This window comes from Artemia sp. Qi Xiang Cuo, chromosome 9, assembly GCF_049724085.1.
Source record: "Artemia sp. Qi Xiang Cuo chromosome 9, ASM4972408v1, whole genome shotgun sequence".
Classification (NCBI taxonomy): Eukaryota; Metazoa; Arthropoda; class Branchiopoda; order Anostraca; family Artemiidae; genus Artemia; species Artemia sp. Qi Xiang Cuo.
Window position 1 is genome coordinate 63,364,097 of NC_142802.1, and position 20,348 is coordinate 63,384,444.

The 20,348-nt window shown below is 35.3% G+C and overlaps 1 protein-coding gene across 3 annotated transcripts in view; it reads left to right on the forward strand.

Annotated features, from left to right (window-relative positions):
* The window catches only part of LOC148948916 (ral GTPase-activating protein subunit beta), a 258,402-nt gene that overhangs the window by 193,478 nt on the left and 44,576 nt on the right, over positions 1-20,348 (forward strand). For all 3 annotated transcript variants that reach the window (XM_089094831.1, XM_089094829.1, XM_089094830.1), the window contains exons 16-20: positions 621-764; positions 5,292-5,620; positions 9,248-9,419; positions 12,419-12,762; positions 14,801-14,902. In XM_089094831.1, coding sequence (XP_088950957.1) covers positions 621-764; positions 5,292-5,620; positions 9,248-9,419; positions 12,419-12,762; positions 14,801-14,902 — 1,091 coding nt within the window. The remainder of the gene's footprint in view (positions 1-620; positions 765-5,291; positions 5,621-9,247; positions 9,420-12,418; positions 12,763-14,800; positions 14,903-20,348) is intronic.

Consider the following 20,348-nt stretch of genomic DNA (forward strand, 5'->3'; position numbering starts at 1 on the left):
TTATATGTTGACAATTAAGGAATCTATAAGCACTGCTCTTGATTTGTGCACTCACTATTCTTACTGAACATGAGTGTGACTCCTAAAGATACAGTTCCAGTTTTATTTGGGGAGAGTTTACAGCCAAGATTCTTCTGAGGAGAACTGAAATTGCAAAACCCATATTTTGCCACAAACTCTCCTTTATCGACAGATTTCTTAATAATTTGTAACTATTAATGGCTAATAAAGTCCATTTTTGGTGCCATATGACAGAATGCAATTCGATGGAGGATAAGCCCCCTCCCCCTGTTTCTGTTCATGCTGACTAATCTATTCAATTCTTCTAATGTGTGAGACAGTGGAGGATCTTGGATTTGCAGAGGGAGGAGTATGTGTGCTGCCGCCTAGTTTTTGTTGACTTTTTTCTATTGGAAGGTTTGTATAAATTTAAGTGAAAATGTACCCAAGCCAGGAGTGGAGGGCTGGTTTGATAAGATCGATGTCGGACGGAGCCAAATTAATTGGTTTGTTGCAAATACGATTTGAGTTCGGTTATATGAATTGTATTATTTTCAAAACCGAGTCTAAACTGCTTTTATATAGGCAGCGATTAATTTTAACGGCTTTTAATTTTTTAGACGAGGCTGCAGGAATTATCGCTATGGTAGCGGCAACGACTATTTGTCAACGGCTGATATCGGCCTGGAAAACAGAAGTGACAGTAACAGTAGCTGTTCTAGAAACTCTTGATGGATTAGCTAGACTTTCAATACATAAAAAAGGTAAAAATGTTTGTATCTCAAAATGCTCGGGAAAAAAAAAGAAAACAAATCAACCAGAAATACGGTAACAAGCAAAACAAGAGAAAAATTAAGATATTTTGTAAATTAAGATGTAATTAATATTAATGTAATTAAGATGTAATTAAGATGTAAATTAATTTTGTATATTAATAAAATTAAGATATTTTGTAAAAAGGGTATTGCACTGTGTACAAGCGACTCTTCCAGCCTGAGACCCTAAGGGAAATTTAAGTTCTAAAATTTGCTAACTATTGGTTCTAAGCTTTTGCTTGGCTGTCTTGACTCAAATTTAACCAAAATTTATTTATTGTTTCATGCTTATACAATTCTAAAAAACTAGCGCTTTGCTGAAAACTAGCTTGCTTCAGCTTTTTATCGAATTATAATTGTATAGTAAGATTTATTGATTTCATGTCCGGGAAAAGACTATTGAAAACTATAAATTATTCTGTAATACTCTTTAGGCTACTTAAGGATTGTTCCTAATCCTGTTTTGTTGCGTTGGCTTTTTGTTTTCAGTAAAGCGCTAGAATTTCAGAAATCTATAAACGTGCGAAATATCAAGAGCCAGTTGATTTGGAACTGCGAAGCAGTAATTTTTGTACTGAGTAAACTGCAAAACAGTAGTGATTGACCTTTGATTGTTTTTTTTCTGCTCTTAATCCTGTTTTATTGCATTGGTTTTGTGTTTTCAGTAAAGCGCTAGTTTTTCAGAAATCTACAAATATGGAAAATATCAAGAGCCAGTTGATTTGGAACTGAATTTCGAAAATGAGTTATATAAACTGCGAACCCGTAATTTTTTACACCGAATCCCCTAAAATAAATATATTAGCATGTGTTTGAGGCTAGGTACCCGAGTATGATTTTTCACATTTGGAATGAGGATTTGTACTCCTTCCGCCCTGATAAAACAATATATGCCCTTAGATGCACTTTAGAGAACTAAGTTCTAAAAATAATTGTAGCAAAGCTCGATAATTCTGGAATCAAAGAAAAGATTTGAAAGGGAAAAACGTATTAGCCCCCTTTATTCTATTTACCCCCTATTGAATAGATTAGCACCATGTGGCTTATATTCTGAGTTCCTCTGGTGTCCAATCTGGCTTCATTATTGGAATTTAAAGATTTTAGGTACTTTCTAGAAAAGTAAAAGGCATATCTTTTATTTATTTTTTCAGTTCTTAAAGGATGACGTGTTTAAAGATTGAGAACAATCTTCGACTTCTTTTTTATTTATGAATGAATGAATGAATGTTTATTTATTGTGAACATAAGAGAAAAAAAAAGAAAGAAAAAGAACGAACTATGAACACATAATTTCCCTAAAAGTGCAGTACAATGGAAGGAAGTCATTAATACGTCTAAATTTGATTCATTAGGGACCAGTGATGTTATCCCAGATTCGTCTTGGCTTAGGCATTGTCAAAATATTTGTTGTAAGATCGAGTATAGTGTTCATTATCATTTTCAGTGCTTAGTTTCTAAATTTTGCCACCTCAAGTTTTGCAACGTCATGTTATTCCCGTCTCAACGAAAAGTTTTGTTAATTGTATGCTTAAACTTAAGTCTAAATCGAGTGATCTTGATGGGATTAGCGCTAACCTTTCACGTTGTTATTGTCTGGCACTAGTCGCTCAGCTCCAGTTACTTTTTCAGTTCTGTTTATGTTTGTCAATGGTGCCTGATTCCTTCCGTTGCGGAACGGTAACTTCGATTCATAGACGCGGAAGAGACCCTTTTGATTGCAGTTCATACAGGCCCATCACTGTTGCTTGCAATATTAGTAAGGTTTTTGAATATGTTCTGCTCCCATATATTATTGAACAAACTGCGAAAGACTCCAATTTAGATTTCAACCTCGTATTGGGTGTCAACATGCGCATAAGGTTTTAGCTTCAACTCTTTATGATGCCCAGTCTAAAGGTTATGAATTACATATTTGCGCTTTGGATATATCTAAAGCCTTCGATAGTATTTGCCATGCACAAATGTGGCACTCTTTGTCAGAGTTTGGAGTGAACCCTTCTGTCATTCATGCACTTAAATTTGGGTATAGTAATTCGTTTCTTCGTTTAAATTGTGGTTCAGGGTACTGCGGTAATATACCAGTTCAATCTGGAGTACGACAGGGTGGGGTGCTATCACCTTATCTATTTAATGTTTGCATTCAAAATGTGTTATTAGGAATCAAGCCTTCGTATTTTTATAATTTATCTTATGTGTCTTATATTGCGTATGCGGACGACTTGCTAGTTTTAAGCCGAACTAAGTCTATTTTGGCATTATCGGTGCAACGTATTTCTATGATGTTTCGGGATGTTGGTCTGTTTTTGAATGTTGATAAATGCGAATATTTAGTTTTCAATCCCAAATCATCAGCTCATAATTTGTCTTGTGGATCCTCAGTAATTCGCAATGTTACGAGTTTACGGTGGTTAGGAATTAGTATTTGCTGTACACTCACTTTTTACGCTCGCTCTTTACGCTAAAGTTTGACTCTCTCTCACAACTTTATTTTTTAAAACAATACAAAACTTTAGCGTAAAGAGCGAGGCGTTGAGGAGGGGACAGCCCCTTTCATATACAGGATAATTTCTGTTCGTTTTAAGTTTTAATGTCGCTCCTTACTTTCAGTTTAAAAAACTTGTTTTTTTTTTATTTAATTCTTATAGGTTCGTCAAAAGTAATTGAGTGTTTAAATATCTACATAAAATAAGCGAAAGAAATTTACATAAGAAAGATTCGTTGGGGAGTCTCCAATATATTTTCTGATGCAAATTCTCCCCAATTAGCAGCTGTTTTTTGCCTCTCAATTACTTGGAGTAATCTGTCTTGGCTTTTCTCTTTCTTCAATTAGCCATGTCTTGGTGCAACCTACTGCAAAATACTTGATAAATTCAATTCAAAGTCAACAGATGATCTTAAATTTAAAGTACGATAAATTTGTTTATCCGGAATCTACAGAAAACTTAGACAATTTCTTGCGATTTCAAATAAATTTGTTTTTGTTTTTTTATAAACTGAAGTACTTAATTCTGAGATCACTACAAGAAAATCTATCTATTAAGGCAGCAGGAAATTTTTTGTATTTATCTTAATGGTTGGCGGTAAAAAAAAAAAGTGAATCTTACGAAATATGAAAGAAATCTTACAGGAACCAGACACGAACTTGTGCATTTAGCAGTTTGTCCCAGTTAGCTCTTTTGGAGCATAATAATACACAGTGTTTTTCAGAATAATTGACACGTTTTTCCAAGGCCGTATCCAGGAGGGGGGGGTTACCCGGTTTGAACCCCCCCCCCCCGAATTTTTTGACCGAGTCGAAAATAAGTCAAAGAAGAGAGTAAGCAATTACCACCAGGCAAATTAGAACAAATCAGGCAAAGAAGAGAGTAAGCAATTACTACCATTATTACGATTTTCAAACAGTTCAGAGTCACGAACTGTAGGTACGGAGCGATTCAGCTCAGTAGCAACCGAAACTAGATATATCAAAATGTTTGACCTTTTATGCTGATTCGAAATTCATAAGATCCTTAAACTTTAGCGTCAACCATCAAAAGCTACGAGCCTGAGAAATAAGTCGAAAATTAGTAAAACCTAGGTAAAAATCAGTAAAATTAGTCGAAAACTGAGTCAAAAATTATTAACCCCCCCCCCCCCCCGAAAAAAAAAATCCTGGATCCGCCCTTGTGTTTTTCTTCTTTTATTCAAACTGATATACTGTGATGAATGTCATTCTTTTCTATTGAACGCGGTGTAATTTGCTGAAATTTAATTAGGCTATGCACTGTATAGTTGAAAATTCTATAGTGTATTTGAAACCTGCCGACAGTGAAATCGGACAAAATATTTTTCAACTTTTAAATTTTATCTCTTTTTTTAACTTTCAACCGATTAGTCAACATTAAATAAAGCTGCTTTTAGTTGAATTTTAAAATTGAACCCGGTGTAATTTGCTGAAATGTAATTAGGCTATGCACTGTATAGTTGAAATTTCTATAGTGTATTTGAACCTGCCGACAGTGAAATCGGACAAAATATTTTTCAACTTTTTTTTATCTCTTTTTTTAACTTTTAACTTTCAACTTTTATGTTTGGAAAAGAAGATCAGAGGACCAAAATATGTTGCCTCCAATATATTGTTTGTCAAGGAGGCCCCTAAGAACTTTTTCTGGTACGAAAAAGTTCCAAAAGAGTCTCATCCCCTTTATTATCGAGCACCCCGACAAATTTTAGTATATGTATTTGAATAATGAGTTGTTCTCATTATGCACAAGTTATTGCACAATAACTTGTGCATTTAGCAGTATTGTCCCAGTTAGCTCTTTTGGAGCAGAATAATACACAGTGCTAAAATTCTTATGTCCTCTTTTTTGCTTGAAGTTTAAGATTTGAAAGACTTACCAAATAAAGGTAAGGTACTACCTTTATTTTTGTTAGCTATAAACTATAACATGCTCAAAGATTGTTAGCAAATTCTAAAACATTTTACCTTTCAAGGTTCGTCAGAAGCTCAAAAAGTGGTAAAATCTCTATGCGAACTAATAATTTGGCAATGTTCCCGTCCCCCACCGGCCCACTCTAAGGATTTGCACTCTGCAATTGTGGCAGCGTTCCAATGTTTAGCCTCATGGCTGTCTCCAGCTCTTCTTAACGAACCCGAATGCCTCTCCGTTGTACTAGAGGTAATTGAACTGGGAATCTCAGGAAGCAGATCGCACAGTTCCCCTGGACAGCCTCAAGTCTTTAAGCACGAAAAGCTATGCAAACCAGTATCGTTACGAGTTAGAGACGCTGCCGAGACTTTACTATATATTGTTGTTGAGTTGGTGAGGATTCTTTTGTTTTTTCTGGTCTTTCTCTCTTTGCCTCCACTTGATCGCTTTTTCTCTTCCACTTCAGCTTTTTCATTCTCTTGATTTTTGCTTTGTTTTTCTTCAAATTAGTAAATATTAACATTATAACACAATGTAATTCATATAAAAAATTAAAATAATATTTTGGCGTTATATCTTGCCTATTTGTATTCCCTTGTTCAGTTTATTAGAAGAAGGTGAAATCACTCCTCAAGGGAGTATTGGAAAAGATGTTAAGTTTTTAGACAAAGAACTTATATTAACTAGACTTTGGTTATGAACAATAATTATTAAATGGTAAAGTAAAAAGAAATACGTTTTATTTGATTTACATAAAATAAGAAATAATTATATTATATCTTCTTAATACTTAATAAAATTAATACCTATTAAGTTTTTATATACAAATAATACCTCGTGGCCTATGCTTCTCCAATTAGTATGTCTTGTTCTATTTGCTAGAGCAATATCATTTATTTCTACCCAAATCGTAGAAAACTTAGACTTCTTTTGTACATCAATTTGTTTTTCAATATTGAACTCATTCAACAAAGATTATTACAAAAGATTGGTACAAAGATTATTTTGGGAGGTGTATTGTATGTCCGGCTGACGAGTTTTAGCAGAGTTGCCACCCGGTGAAACAATCACTAGATTTTGGTGATTTTTTGGTTTATTTAGTGATTTTCTTCAATAATATAGTGATTTATGTGCTGATTTAGTGATTTTCTTGCTTAGGCAATTTAAAAAACACTATAAATAGTGATAAATCTCTAGGAGTGGCAATCCTGGTTTTAGGGACGCCCATTAGCTTAGGGCACGACAATAGTCTTTACCTGTAAGGTTTACCCGTAATTTTTTTCAAATTATATTAGTAGGTTTGATTTAGGTTCCTCAGCTTGTGAGGTGGCCTCCTCCGGGGGCTGTATTAATCTCTGAAGATTTTTATGTTTTTTTTTTTATAATTTCTTAGATATTCGCTTTTTTGAAATATCTGGGTCCTTTTAGAATATGTGTGAGGGGCCAGGATCCTGCTTTGGGCCATTTAACTATGTAGACCAATATGTATGATCCCGAATGACCTTGAAATTAAACAAATTGTCATTGAAGCAATTGAAATTGAAGAAAATTCAAACAATTAAACATCTTTAAATGTTAGTGTACACATTTAATCCAATGAACAAAAATTTATTCATAAAAAGTTATTTAATGCAACACAAAATATAATCAGTAGCCAATCAAAGTAATTCTGTATCCAAAAAACAAGTAACGCTACCTGCCAAAAAAGTAACCGTTGCAATAAGGAATTATTCACACTTTTAGTAAAAATCTCTGCCATGATTCTCTCGCTCTGTCTATTTTTTTTTTTTTTTTTTTTTTTTTGGATTTGTTGGGTGGTTTTTATTTTATTGAAGAGGGCTTTAGATTCTTATTGGTTTATTTGTTGTAGTGACGTAGTGTTGTGTTGACGTTGTAGTGTCAAAGAGTTTCAGTGTCGTATTAATTTGATAAACTATTTGTTTGTTGTTATTTCATTTATTGTCTTTTGTTGTTTAGCTTCTTGTTGATTTCTCTGTTTTAACATACAAAGAACAAACACAAAGAAAATTTGTAAGACAATGGGTGTAAACAAAAACATTTACTTCCTACTGTTCCAATTATCTTACCGCTGCAGGATATGGCTCCATTCATAATTAATAATATGGCTCCAATCGTTGAAATTCATAATACTTGTTGCAACAGTAGTACATTATGCATGGATGTGTCCGTTATAGCGTTTATACACAAACGGGTTTCGGGTCCAGGTTCGATTTCGGGTTTTTTACTCGTATTATATTTCGCTGAAGAAGGCTAATAGTCATATAGCCAAAATGTTCGCTTAGGCTATATTTTATGAGCTGTCTTCTAGTTAAATTCATATATTTTGTAGTTGTATTAGGGGTTTTTGGCATTTCTCTTATGTTAGAATATTATTTCCTTTCATTTTTCTAGTTTAAGCAATGATTTCTTAGGTTAAACAATGATTTTTTAAGTTAAACGTTTTTCTAAGTTAAGCAATAATCATAGAAGGGTACGTCTCATTCACGTCCCTGTTTGTTGCAGCTTTTTAGATTCTTCGTTAACTGAAATAGAGATTTGTGTTAATTTTACGAGTAGATTTGAATTTTCTTTCCCTTTTCGTTATTTTTGTCAACAAATTTTGCCATCACTTTCTAATATGTCAATTTATTTCCTTTTTCATGCATAAGAGATACTCAGTTCAGAATTAGGTCAGCCGTTAGTACAAGATTTTTCGTTCCTAAATTTAGTTGTAAATTTTGCCATATACGCCTTTCAACGAAATTTACTGGCATTATCTAGGCTAGGTAATTGTACAAAAGGCTTTTTGAAAATTTTAGGTTACCCAAGTGTTTTCCCATTACTTTTGTTCCAAAATATTTTTTTTCTTTCTTTATTTGTCTGTTTTCCTAACTATTGAAATAGATTTCTCTTTTGCAGCTGATTCTAAATATGTATATTTTTATGGTTCAGAATTACCATCCAAAAGCAATTTACATAATAAAAGCTCTTCGGGAATTTTCCCTGAGGATAATTTCATACGAAAACAGTGGGATTTTGAATGGAAATTTGAACGGAAACTCCAAAGTAATGTAAGTCCCGTGTCTAGAATCGGCAGAGAAATTAAATTTTCTTTCACTAAGTAAGCTAAAAATTACTATTCTGGAAAAGGAATTTTCTAATGAAAATTTGTAACTTCCTAGTCAGAAGAAAATGTGTCTACAAAACGCACAGAATGCATATTTATCTTATTTGGGTTTCAAATTGAACCTAACGAAATCTGAAAAATGGCCCCAAATCATGTTTTACATAAAAAAAAGATTGACAGCTTCAAATTCGATTCATAGCATATCCGTCTTTTTTTTCTGTTTTTTATGTTTTTTCTCGCACATTTTTTGATACAGAAGTTTTTTGAGGCTTCTAAATGTGTTCTTTACAAAGAAAGATTTTTTTTTCTCATTGGGGTTTGGGTTCCACGCTAAAGGGAAATTAAAGAATTTAGAATTCCGTAGGTACAGTAACAGTTATTTTTTGGACTGATTTCGAAATGGTGAAGTTTCATTATATCGATTTTTTCTGAATATTCTGCAGTTTACTCTAATTAATAGGAACTAATTGAATTCTTGGGTAATTCCAGACATACAACTTCTAATAACTTCTAGGTTACCAATTAGAAACACTCTACATTAGAAAATATTATTAATAAAGATGAAGGGATACCTTGAGGATCTTTATTATGTAAAGTAAAGCTGTAAGCTTAAGTTTTCGAGAAATATACATTTCCAAAACCTGTGCCGGTAAAGAGGTGTCTTCCAATATGTGAAAAACAAGAAAGCAAAAAACGAAAAAAAAATTCTAGCGGTTTTATCTTAAGCTAAGACCCTACAGGCAAATCCTTCCTTGAACCTAGAACTTCCAAACTTTACTTTATTTCATTGTGTACTAAAAAAAAAATTGAAAAACGCTTGTGAAGTATAACTTTTTTATTTCTTTTTTTAGGGCATGTTATTTCCAACTTATTTTATTTTTTATCTGTTTCAGGTGGATTATTTTCCCAGTGTTCTTGGTGCTAGTCATATTGGCTCTTTACTGAATGAAGAGTCACTTGCCGCCAGATGTGGCCCTTCAATTTCCCCAAAAGACTTTCGTTATTTTGCTACCGAAAGTGGCACTATTCTATCATTACTTGAAGAGCCACTTGGCAACCACCAAGGTATATGTCCACAGTTCTATTAAGGCCTTGAAAGTTGGCTTACGCAATAGCCACCTCGTCTTAGAATTATTGCTAGAAGAATTGCCAGTTAACTTTTGGGGTGGGGCCCATCAAGACGGGGATGGGTTACTGCTTGGGCAAAAACCTAAAACATATTATATTTTAAGAGCTGGTTGGGACAAGAATCCCTAGATTACAGATGCTAAAAAATGTGCTAACTTTTGTTGTAGAATCTTGGAAGAGGTTGTAAACCCTAGGTCTAGAGTTGTATTTAAGTTATATGACTTCATTGAAATTTGAGGTAACAGGGAATAAAAAAAAACTATCATACAAAGCAACTAAGAATTGCAAGGTGATGTGACGATTTAATAAGAAGCCCCATGCTACCGCTCTGACTTGAGCTGCTGACATTCCGGAGGAGTAATCGGTGAAACGCTACTCAACAGTATTTGGCTCAAAAGATATAAAATTAGAACGAGCTAGTGATACGTCTCCAACATAAAAAATTGAGCCCCTTTTGAGAGAGGGAAACAGTTTTATCATTTCAATGCCGGCAGTGGTCTAGATTGCAAGAAAGCTTAAACGCAGAAAAGCACTTTGTGCCCTGACCACTTACGATGCGGTTTAGACCTCTTTTTTTTTGCTTATCTTACGCTCATGTTCTAGATGTGTGTTGATAGTGGGAGGGTTCCCCAGTTATTTTCTGCTGGTTTTGCGTCGAATATGCTGGAAAAAGGTAAAAACCCAAACCAGTGTACCGGGTATAGGCCAACTACTATGGCCTATATCCAAAATCAAAAAGTGTTTTGTGCGGAAGAAGTCTTGAGTGTGTTTAGTTTGAAATGAAAAAAGTTAAACGTTATGCTGTTGAATCAGGCGATGTTCAATTTTGATGATTTTTTCTGACTTCTCTTCGAATTCTTTAATTTTTCCAATCTGATTTTATCCTATCTTATTACCATAATTAAATTATATATATTACATGTCACCTTCTTATTTAAGATCCTCAGCCAACTGTCACTTTGGTTTTGCGGAATCCTCGGAAAAAGGTAAAAGCCCAAACCGGTGTACCAAGTATAGGCCAACTACTGTGTCTATTCTCTTGAGTAATATCTTGGAGTCACTGCTTCTTCCCGGGATCCCTGAGAAATGCAGGCTCGACTACCGAGAATTCGCTTTCCATCTAAACCTCTATTGTGCATTTGTACAGAGACTACTAAATAAAATTATTACATACTAAATTAGGTACTCTTTAAGAATCCAGAAAATACGTGAAAAGTGAAGTTTGGTTACTGCTAATGAAATAAAACAAAATAGGATAAAAATAATACTTTAGAAATAAATTTGGGCTATATATTTGTACATTAAGGGGGCGGGTGGATGTGAAGTATAGCATACATTAATTACGCAACCTAACCTAACCTAGGTACCTTTTATTCCCCCTAAACCTCAAAAAGCTAAAATTTAAATTTAGTTCCCGGAGTGAGAAACCCTTTGTTTATACAGCGTCCCATATAAGTACCGGGTAATGCGTATCTGATTTTCGCAATACAATTCTCGCGTGTTTTCTGGATTCTTAACAAGTACCCTAAATTATTATAATTAAATATAATTATTGAAAGAAAATGAGTCTGGGTCTTCTCCGATTGATGCGTAGTGTAGCTACTTTTGACTCGTTAATCCAATCTCAGATTTCCTTATAACTACTTGAGTATAATCTTAATTCAAATGAATTACTGCTCTTGTCTCAGTAGTAGCCTACTCGTCAAGCTGTGTGAGAAATCGGGTACCTCATGGAGAATTTAGCGGTCTTATTAGGGTTATTCGTGGTCTTTCCTGTATCATTTAATACATTGACTTCAATAGTAACTATGAATATTGCGCGAGAATTTATTGTCGATCCTTGTGACCTGAGTCTTTCTCTTACGTAGATGATTTGTTCGTGTTGAATTGCAATCTTTTATCGCTACAAGAGAATATTGAATACGTGTAAAAAGGTTGTAAAAGTATTGGTCTCAGCGTTAACTCTCAGAAGACTGAGCTCTTAAAATTCAGAGCTGGGGTATCCAAAGGCATAAGCAAATCATCAAAGCATGTTTTGGTCGAACAAACTCGAGTCTTCCCAAGTAATTCAATGAAGAGACTATGTATAATCTATGGTCAGAGTGTTAGATCACCTTTCAGCTTACAGTTAAACATATTACGAAGAGAATACGTGCGAGCCACTACAAATCTTTAAAATATACCCGGAATAGGTAGAGTTTGGCTAAATTTTATTTAGCTGGAGCCTATCTCCACGTTGTTTACTTATCGCCTAAATGGGATTGGCTAACCCAAATTGATAAATCTGGACTTCGGTCTATTTATTTCAAATACTTGAAGTTTTTGCTAAGATACCCACTCCACGAGAGAAACACTTACGTTCTGGGTTTGCACAACACGGTACGCAATCTTCTATATCTACAACCCTAAAAAGACCAATTGAATTTTTTTTTGTATTTTAACCTGTTTACACATTAAATGAGTGCTAATGACGTAACGACTATTTTGTTTGTGTTTCTTTCCTTTTTTTCTTATTTTTTATTCCACTTTCTTTCTTTCTCTTTACGAGCGGTTGCCAATAAATTACCATTATTGGTATTATTATTGATTTCAATAGCCTGTATTTCATTATTATTATTATTCATTCCTCCTATTCTATTTATAGTGAAATAAACACAAATTGTTTAATAAGGTACTTAGAAGTCAAACTTTGGTTTAATCTGCTTTTCAGAGAGTTTTCCTTTTGCTTTTTTTTTAACAAAAAGGGAAAAAAAGAAATTTTTGCTTTTTTTTTTAACTAAAATCTATGTTTGTTTTTAAAGCTTTTTGTCTTTTACTTATTACAATAATGAGAATATTTACCTTTGTTTTTCTTCTCCCTCTTTTTTTTAACACTTTTATCCTATCATATTACCATAATTAAATTATATATGTTACATGTCACCTTCTTATTTAAGATCCTCAGCCAACTGTCACTTTGATTTTGCGGAATCCGCGAGGAAGATTCGTTTGGACAATGCAGCACCGCCAGCTTTCAAGACATAGCAGTGCTCTAAGAGGACCCCCTCCCAACCCTGGCCTTCCATTGCCCCTGACAAATGATCTTCCTCCTATTGAAGCAACTCCAAGGTGCTTTCCCGAAGTTTGCGATCTAGCTCCTGAGTTCCTGGTAGATAAGTCTATCCCTAGTTGCGAAACAGTTGTACAAGATGTAGAAGATTTCGATCTATTAAATCGATTAGTTGAGCAACAGGCTCTCTATGAGAAACATGAAATTGAGCGACGAACGTTGGAGTCGAGTGTAAGTGTTCCTATTGCGTACAATATATAATCTATAAAGCCATTGTAATATCATAAAGGAAGTATTCTGTCTTCTCTCTGAGGAGCCATTCACTATGACTCCTCTTGGAATCGAGGTGACGAGAGCTGCCAGTTACACAGGAAAGAGGGGAGTTTTCGTCATGTGCCTCCTTATTCTTGAAATATCGAGACATTTCTAAGATTCTTCGTATAGCTTCTTATTTCTTTCTATTTATCTTGCCTCTTTTTTTTATTTCGGATGTATCTCCCCCCTCTCGAAATACATTTTCCGTCTTTGTACCTGAATGACTCTCTATTCATATTCTCTTAGTTACTGATTAGCTTCAGCAAGAAACTTTTTCTGTTGATTTACTCCTTGAGGGGGGAGAGTTTCATTAAAATGTTTTTAACTTTTTTATTTGAAAAACTATAATAACACAGATAAGTGCCATAACGTTGATCAGTTCAATTATGCCACTGTTCCTGCATAATGAAAAGGGTCGCTTTTGCAATACTAATTAAAATTCATATAAATATTGATTAGGTATTGGGAACCCGTGCAAACATTTTCTGGCACGCATGATAGTCAGGGAATGTCTCTCTTTGCACGCACCCTTTATAACAAATAATATAGAACTTAAAAGTATAAATGACTCCTTTGATTTTGGACATGAAACGAATTTAAAAAAATGATATTTACTTTCGAATTTGAGGTAATAGTTTCTAGAATCTCAAATATGAAAGCATAACTCAAACAAAAGTTGCAGAGGATTACAACATCACCTCACACAACAATTGCCATATTATTTTAATTGGTATAATAATCTCAATAACTACCGGAATAACAATTCACTCAAAAGACTTGGGTTTCTGGGTGTCTCCACTTATTTGGCGATCGCCACTATATTGGGTAAATCAGCCGCTACGAAATGCAGAACTAGTAACGCTGTCAAGTCTGATCTGTAGCCGAAACCCTGTCAGGCGGCTTGGTGCTGTTGGGAGTTTTTAGTAGTGGTAGTATTAGTAGTTGCCTGGATGACATCTGCGCGAACACATATTTTGACTAATTTCCCTTGTTTTCATGGAAACTAAAAATATATTTATCTATTATGAAGGCAGGGAGCTTTCTTCTAATTAATATCTTTAAAAAACCATCCTAAATAGAGATTATTGATTAGCCAACAAATGATATAAAATAAGTGAAGCCGATTTAGCCAAGTTAGTTTTTTTTTTTTGCAGGGTTGCCGCTGAGAACTTAACATAATCCTTAGGAAAATTTACAATATTTGGAAAAAAAAATCGAGATATTAACCCCGGGTGGCTATTGCCCTTAGAAAAATTAGCACAAGAAAACCAACTAGTTGATTAAAGCTCTAATTAAAACAGTTTATAATAAAAGGTATAGGAGTGAGTGATTTATTTATTTTGGTTGGTAGCAAATGACTTGCGCAATGATACTTAATAGAAAAAGAGATGCTGTAGATAAGGTTTTCATAGAAGGACTCTTTGGTTTTGTTAGAGCGGAGAGAATTTTTACGCGAAGATTAACGACCTAAAAGCTTCTGACCGATCAGATCCCTCTAGTCCTGAGCATGGGCGTCCCAAGGGGGGGATGCCAAAACTTTTTTGGCATTCGGTAGAAATTTTGCAAAATCGACCAAAATTTAGCGAAATCCATGATTTCTGCAGAAAATTCGGCATAAATCAGGTAGCAATTCGGTAAAATTTACGAAGATCTTTTTTGGTAAAGCTGCTCATTTTTTAGTAAAGCTGCTCCGGTTTTCTTAGTTTTATGCATAAAATCTCGCACAATTAATAGTGAAATTTAGGTAACTAGTCATGATGGTTTAGGAAAGCGATAGTGGCACTGCTGGGAATTTAACTGAATGGCGTTGGAGCGTTGTCGACTGGACTTTCATTCAGAACACTTATTACGGCTTCTTTTAGGGGGATAATAGATTGGATTTGCACATAGTTGTGTTCATATGCATCTATAATAGTATTTGTTGAATAACTGATAAATGTGCCTTTTATCGTAGGAGAGGAAGCAGTGTCAGCCCCCTCTGCCATGTACAGACTTTCAAGCTGCAAGACTGATCCTGTCTCATCTTGGAATGGTAACCTTTAGTGGAAAATCGGAGGTAAGATATATTTCTACTCAGTTTTATTTATTTAATTCCTGATCGTTTTCCAAATAATCCCAGGAAGTCCACCAAATCTCTTGCTTGTGTGTTAAATTCAGATACTAACTCCTCCTCCGTGAAGAATTCCCCACGAAAATTCTTCCATGGAAAGTTCATCCTATGTAGAATACTTCCCGCCAGGAAATTACCCCCGGAAAATTTCATCCTCGCTGCAAGTTCCTCCCGAAAATTCCTTGCGGACGATTCTGCCTGAAAAATACTCCTTAGCATACTTTCATATGAAAGAAGACTTGTTCTTATTTAATTTCTGATCATTTTTCAGCTCATGGCGAAATTCCCCCCAATGGAAACTTTCCCCGTGAAGAATTGATCCTGGTGATAACTCCCCTGTGGTGAATCCTCCTGTAAAATATCTCCCCCACACGCAAAAATCCCCCAGAGAATTCCAACTCCGGCCAACATTTCCCACGGAGTATATCCACATGTAAAATGGAGTCGCCAACGATAAAGTTAGACAAATAAATCGAATCTCGTACATGAATTCTGGCACTTTCCCCCCGTGTAAAATTTCACCTGGAAAGTTTGCTCCCAGAAACTTCCCTCTCAATGAAAAATTCCCCCATAGAAATTCCCCCCGAAAAATATCTGTATACTTCCCAATAACAAGTACTATTTGTAAACAATGGGCAAATGCCGTATCTTGAGCCCTTCCTCTGGGGATTGTGAGGGTTTATGTTATTTCCAAAGGCATAGTTATTGGATTTTTCAATGATGCTGAACAAAATGGCTATACCAACATCGTGATTGGACGACTTTGGAGAAAAAAGGACGTGGGAGGGGGGATAGTTGCCCTCTAATTTTTTCGTTCTCTTAAAAAGGGCACTAGAAAATTTAATTTCTGTTCAAAAGAGTTCTCTCCCAATCTTCTCAGACCATTGGTTCGATACGATCACCCTTAGGAAGAATAAAGGGGAAAAAAAAATAAACATCCATCTTTCTTCTCGTCCGAATCTTTTTTCGGGTAAAAAATAGGAAATTCCATGTTTTTACAGATGGGAGCTTGAAACCTCTACACTAAGATTCTTTAATAACCTGAATTTGATGGTGCAATTTTCAATAGGATTCCTGTACTTTTGGGGGATGTTTCTCCCCTCTTTCTAAAACCATGCAAATTTTCTCATGCTCGTAGCTTTTGACGAGTAACATTTAAACTAATGAACCATATATATTTGGAATGAGCATGAAAAGCCAATTCTTTTTATGTATCTATTGTTATCAAAATTCGGTTTTTTTTTAGTTACGGTCACTATTGGACCAAGTCGCTCCTTACTTACAGCTCATTAACACAGACTGTTTGAAACTGTAATATGCAACTAGATCCCACAAGGTATGTCTTTGAGTAACTTGCAGTGATGTATTTCTTGCAAGATTTGTACTATTTTGTGAGCTCTACTCTTTTTGCTATTTTTACTCGGTGGTGTCATTTGAGGGGGGGTATCTCCTACCCTCTATTTTTTGGAATATATCTTTTTGGGTATTTTCAATGAAGAAAATGAAAGAATAATATAATTGCTCCCTTCCCTGAATAAAGAAAAATACATTTTTGCCCCCCCCCCCTACATTTCTGTGATAAAGCCACTGCTTTTACTCTCTACTTTTGCTACTTTTAATCAACTTTGGGATTTTAGAGGTATTGAGTAATTTTAACTACCTCAGCTGTAGTATACGCGATGTATTCAATCTGGCATAAGCTACTAAGGGTAATTGTTCTATGAATTTCCCCTCCCCTCCCACCCCCCCCCCACCCCCTACTAAAGATCAATATTTTCCTGCCGTCCGCTAAGGATTGAAAATTGATGCCTTCAGGAGCAGATATTATACAATTATAAAAGATATATATAAAAATGCTTGTTTAAAAAAAATGAGAAAAATGGAATATACTTAAGCAAAAAATTATAAGTTCACACCAGTCTTCGAAAGAACGGATTTAGTTATATCAGCTCTGAATTTCTAACTCATTTCTTAGGAAGGTGTCTGCAATGTAGTACTTCTTGCTTATGCTGCTATTTCCATTCCACAACGGAAATTTTTAGAGGAACTTCGAATATCTATGGAATACACTTCTTATCTCCTTATCTGTTTTCATGAAAATCTTCCAGAAGAGAGCCAGGACTAAGAGATGAGGGGTTACAGTAACATTATGGAGCCTGGCAGGCAAGAAACAATTAAGACGGTTCGTAACAAGTAATCCGTAGACGGAAAAAGATAAAGCTTAACGTGTTAAGCTGGGATTTCTATCCACTGCTCTCTGTAGCAACAAATTGTGCCTTCGATAGATCTGTGCCAACATGGTTGCATACGAGGCAGTCGCATGGCATTATATCTAGTGTGAATGTATCACTTAATAGTCAAGCGGCTGGACAATTCTAATAGTATTGTTGATTTACTTTTGACGGTCGACAGATCAGTATTCGACCTTGTCAAACACCTGACTGCATTAATAAATCTGAAAGAGATGGGAGCTAAAAATCAAATACTACTATTAGTGAGAGAATTTCTACGGGGGAGACGGCAATCAGTTCATCCTTTGTTTACCGAAGATATCTGCTCTGAGTGGCCAGAACTAACCTTTGGCTGCCACCATGGAACGAAACTAGCTCCTCTTTTATTTCTTTCTTTTATCTCCTCTTTTATAATCTGCTCTGAACTAACCTTTGGCTGCCACCATGGAACGAAACTAGCTCCTCTTTTATTTCTTTCTTTTATCTCCTCTTTTATAATCTGCTCTGAACTAACCTTTGGCTGCCACCATGGAACGAAACTAGCTCCACTTTTATTTCTTTCTTTTATCTCCTCTTTTATAATCTGCTCTGAACTAACCTTTGGCTGCCACCATGGAACGAAACTAGCTCCTCTTTTATTTCTTTCTTTTATCTCCTCTTTTATAATCTGCTCTGAACAAACCTTTGTCTGCCACCATGGAAAGACACTAGATCCTCTTTTATATCTTTCTTTTATCTCCTCTTTTATAATCTGCTCTGAACTAACCTTTGGCTGCCACCATGGAACGAAACTAGCTCCTCTTTTATTTCTTTCTTTTATCTCCTCTTTTATAATCTGCTCTGAACTAACCTTTTGCTGCCACCATGGAACGAAACTAGCTCCTCTTTTATTTCTTTCTTTTTTCTCCTCTTTTTTAATCTGCTCTGAACTAACCTTTGGCTGCCACCATGGAACGAAACTAGCTCCTCTTTTATTTCTTTCTTTTATCTCCTCTTTTATAATCTGCTCTGAACTAACCTTTTGCTGCCACCATGGAACGAAACTAGCTCCTCTTTTATTTCTTTCTTTTATCTCCTCTTTTATAATCTGCTCTGAACTAACCTTTGGCTGCCACCATGGAACGAAACTAGCTCCTCTTTTATTTCTTTCTTTTATCTCCTCTGTTATAATCTGATCTTAACTAACCATTGGCTGCCACCATGGAAAGAAACTAGCTCGTCTATTTTTTATTTCTTTTATCTCCTAATTTATAATCTGCTCTGAACTAACCTTTGGCTGCCACCATGGAACGAAACTAGCTCCTCTTTTATTTCTTTCTTTTATCTCCTCTTTTATAATCTGCTCTGAACTAACCTTTGGCTGCCACCCTGGAACGAAACTTGCTCCTCTTTTATTTCTTTCTTTTATCTCCTCTTTTATAATCTGCTCTGAACTAACCTTTGGCTGCCACCATGGAACGAAACTAGCTCCTCTTTTATTTCTTTCTTTTATCTCCTCTTTTATAATCTGCTCTGAACTAACATTTGGCTTCCACCATGGAACGAAACTAGCTCCTCTGTTATTTCTTTCATTTATCTACTCTTTTATAATCTGCTCTGAACTAACCTTTGGCTGACACCATTGAACGAAACTAGCTCCTCTTTTATTTCTTTCTTTTATCTCCTCTTTTATAATCTGCTCTGAACTAACCTTTGGCTGCCACCATGGAACGAAACTAGCTCCTCTTTTATTTCTTTCTTTTATATCCTCTTTTATAATCTGCTCTGAACTAACCTTTGGCTGCCACCATGGAACGAAACTAGCTCCTCTGTTATTTCTTTCTTTTATCTCCTCTTTTATAATCTGCTCTGAACTAACCTTTGGCTGCCTCCATGGAACGAAACTAGCTCCTCTTTTATTTCTTTCTTTTATCTCATCTTTTATAATCTGCTCTGAACTAACCTTTGGCTGCCACCATGGAACGAAACTAGCTCCTCTTTTATTTCTTTCTTTTATCTCCTCTTTTATAATCTTCTCTGAACTAACCTTTGGCTGCCACCATGGAACGAAACTAGCTCCTCTTTTATTTCTTTCTTTTATCTCCTCTTTTATAATCTGCTCTGAACTAACCTTTGGCTGCCACCATGGAACGAAACTTGCTCCTCTTTTATTTATTTCTTTTATCTCCTCTTTTATAATCTGCTCTGAACTAACCTTTGGCTGACACCATGGAACGAAACTAGCTCCTCTTTTATTTCTTTCTTTTATCTCCTCTTTTATAATCTGCTCTGAACTAACCTATGGCTGCCACCATGGAACGACACTAGCTCCTCTGTTATTACTTTCTTTTATCTCATCTTTTATAATCTGCTCTGAACTAAACTTTGGCTGCCCCCATGGAACGAAACTAGCTCCTCGTTTATTTCTGTCTTTTATCGCCTCTTGTATAATCTGCTCAGAACTAACCTTTTTCTGCCACCATTGAACGAAACTAGCTCCTCTTTTATTTCTTTCTTTTATCTCCTCTTTTATAATCTGCTCTGAACTAACCTTTGGCTGCCACCATGGAACGAAACTAGCTCCTCTTTTATTTCTTTCTTTTATCTCCTCTTTTATACTCTGCTCTGAACTAACCTTTGGCTGCCACCATGGAACGAAACTAGCTCCTCTTTTATTTCTTTCTTTTATCTCCTCTTTTATAATCTGCTCTGAACTAACCTTTGGCTGCCACCATGGAACGAAACTAGCTCCTCTTTTATTTCTTTATTTTATATCCTCTTTTATAATCTGATCTGAACTAACCTTTGGCTGCCACCATGGAACGAAACTAGCACCTCTTGTATTTATTTCTTTTATCTCCTCTTTTATAATCTGCTCTGAACTAACCTTTGGCTGCCACCATGGAACGAAACTAGCTCCTCTTTTATTTCTTTCTTTTATCTCCTCTTTTATAATCTGCTCTGAAATAAACTTTGGCTGCCACCATGGAACGAAACTAGCTCCTCTTTTATTTCTTTCTTTTATCTCCTCTTTTATAATCTGCTCTGAACTAACCTTTGGCTGCCACCATGGAACGAAACTAGCTCCTCTTTTATTTCTTTCTTTTATCTCCTCTTTTATAATCTGATATGAAATAACCTTTGGCTGCCACCATGGAACGAAAATAGCTCCTCTTTTATTT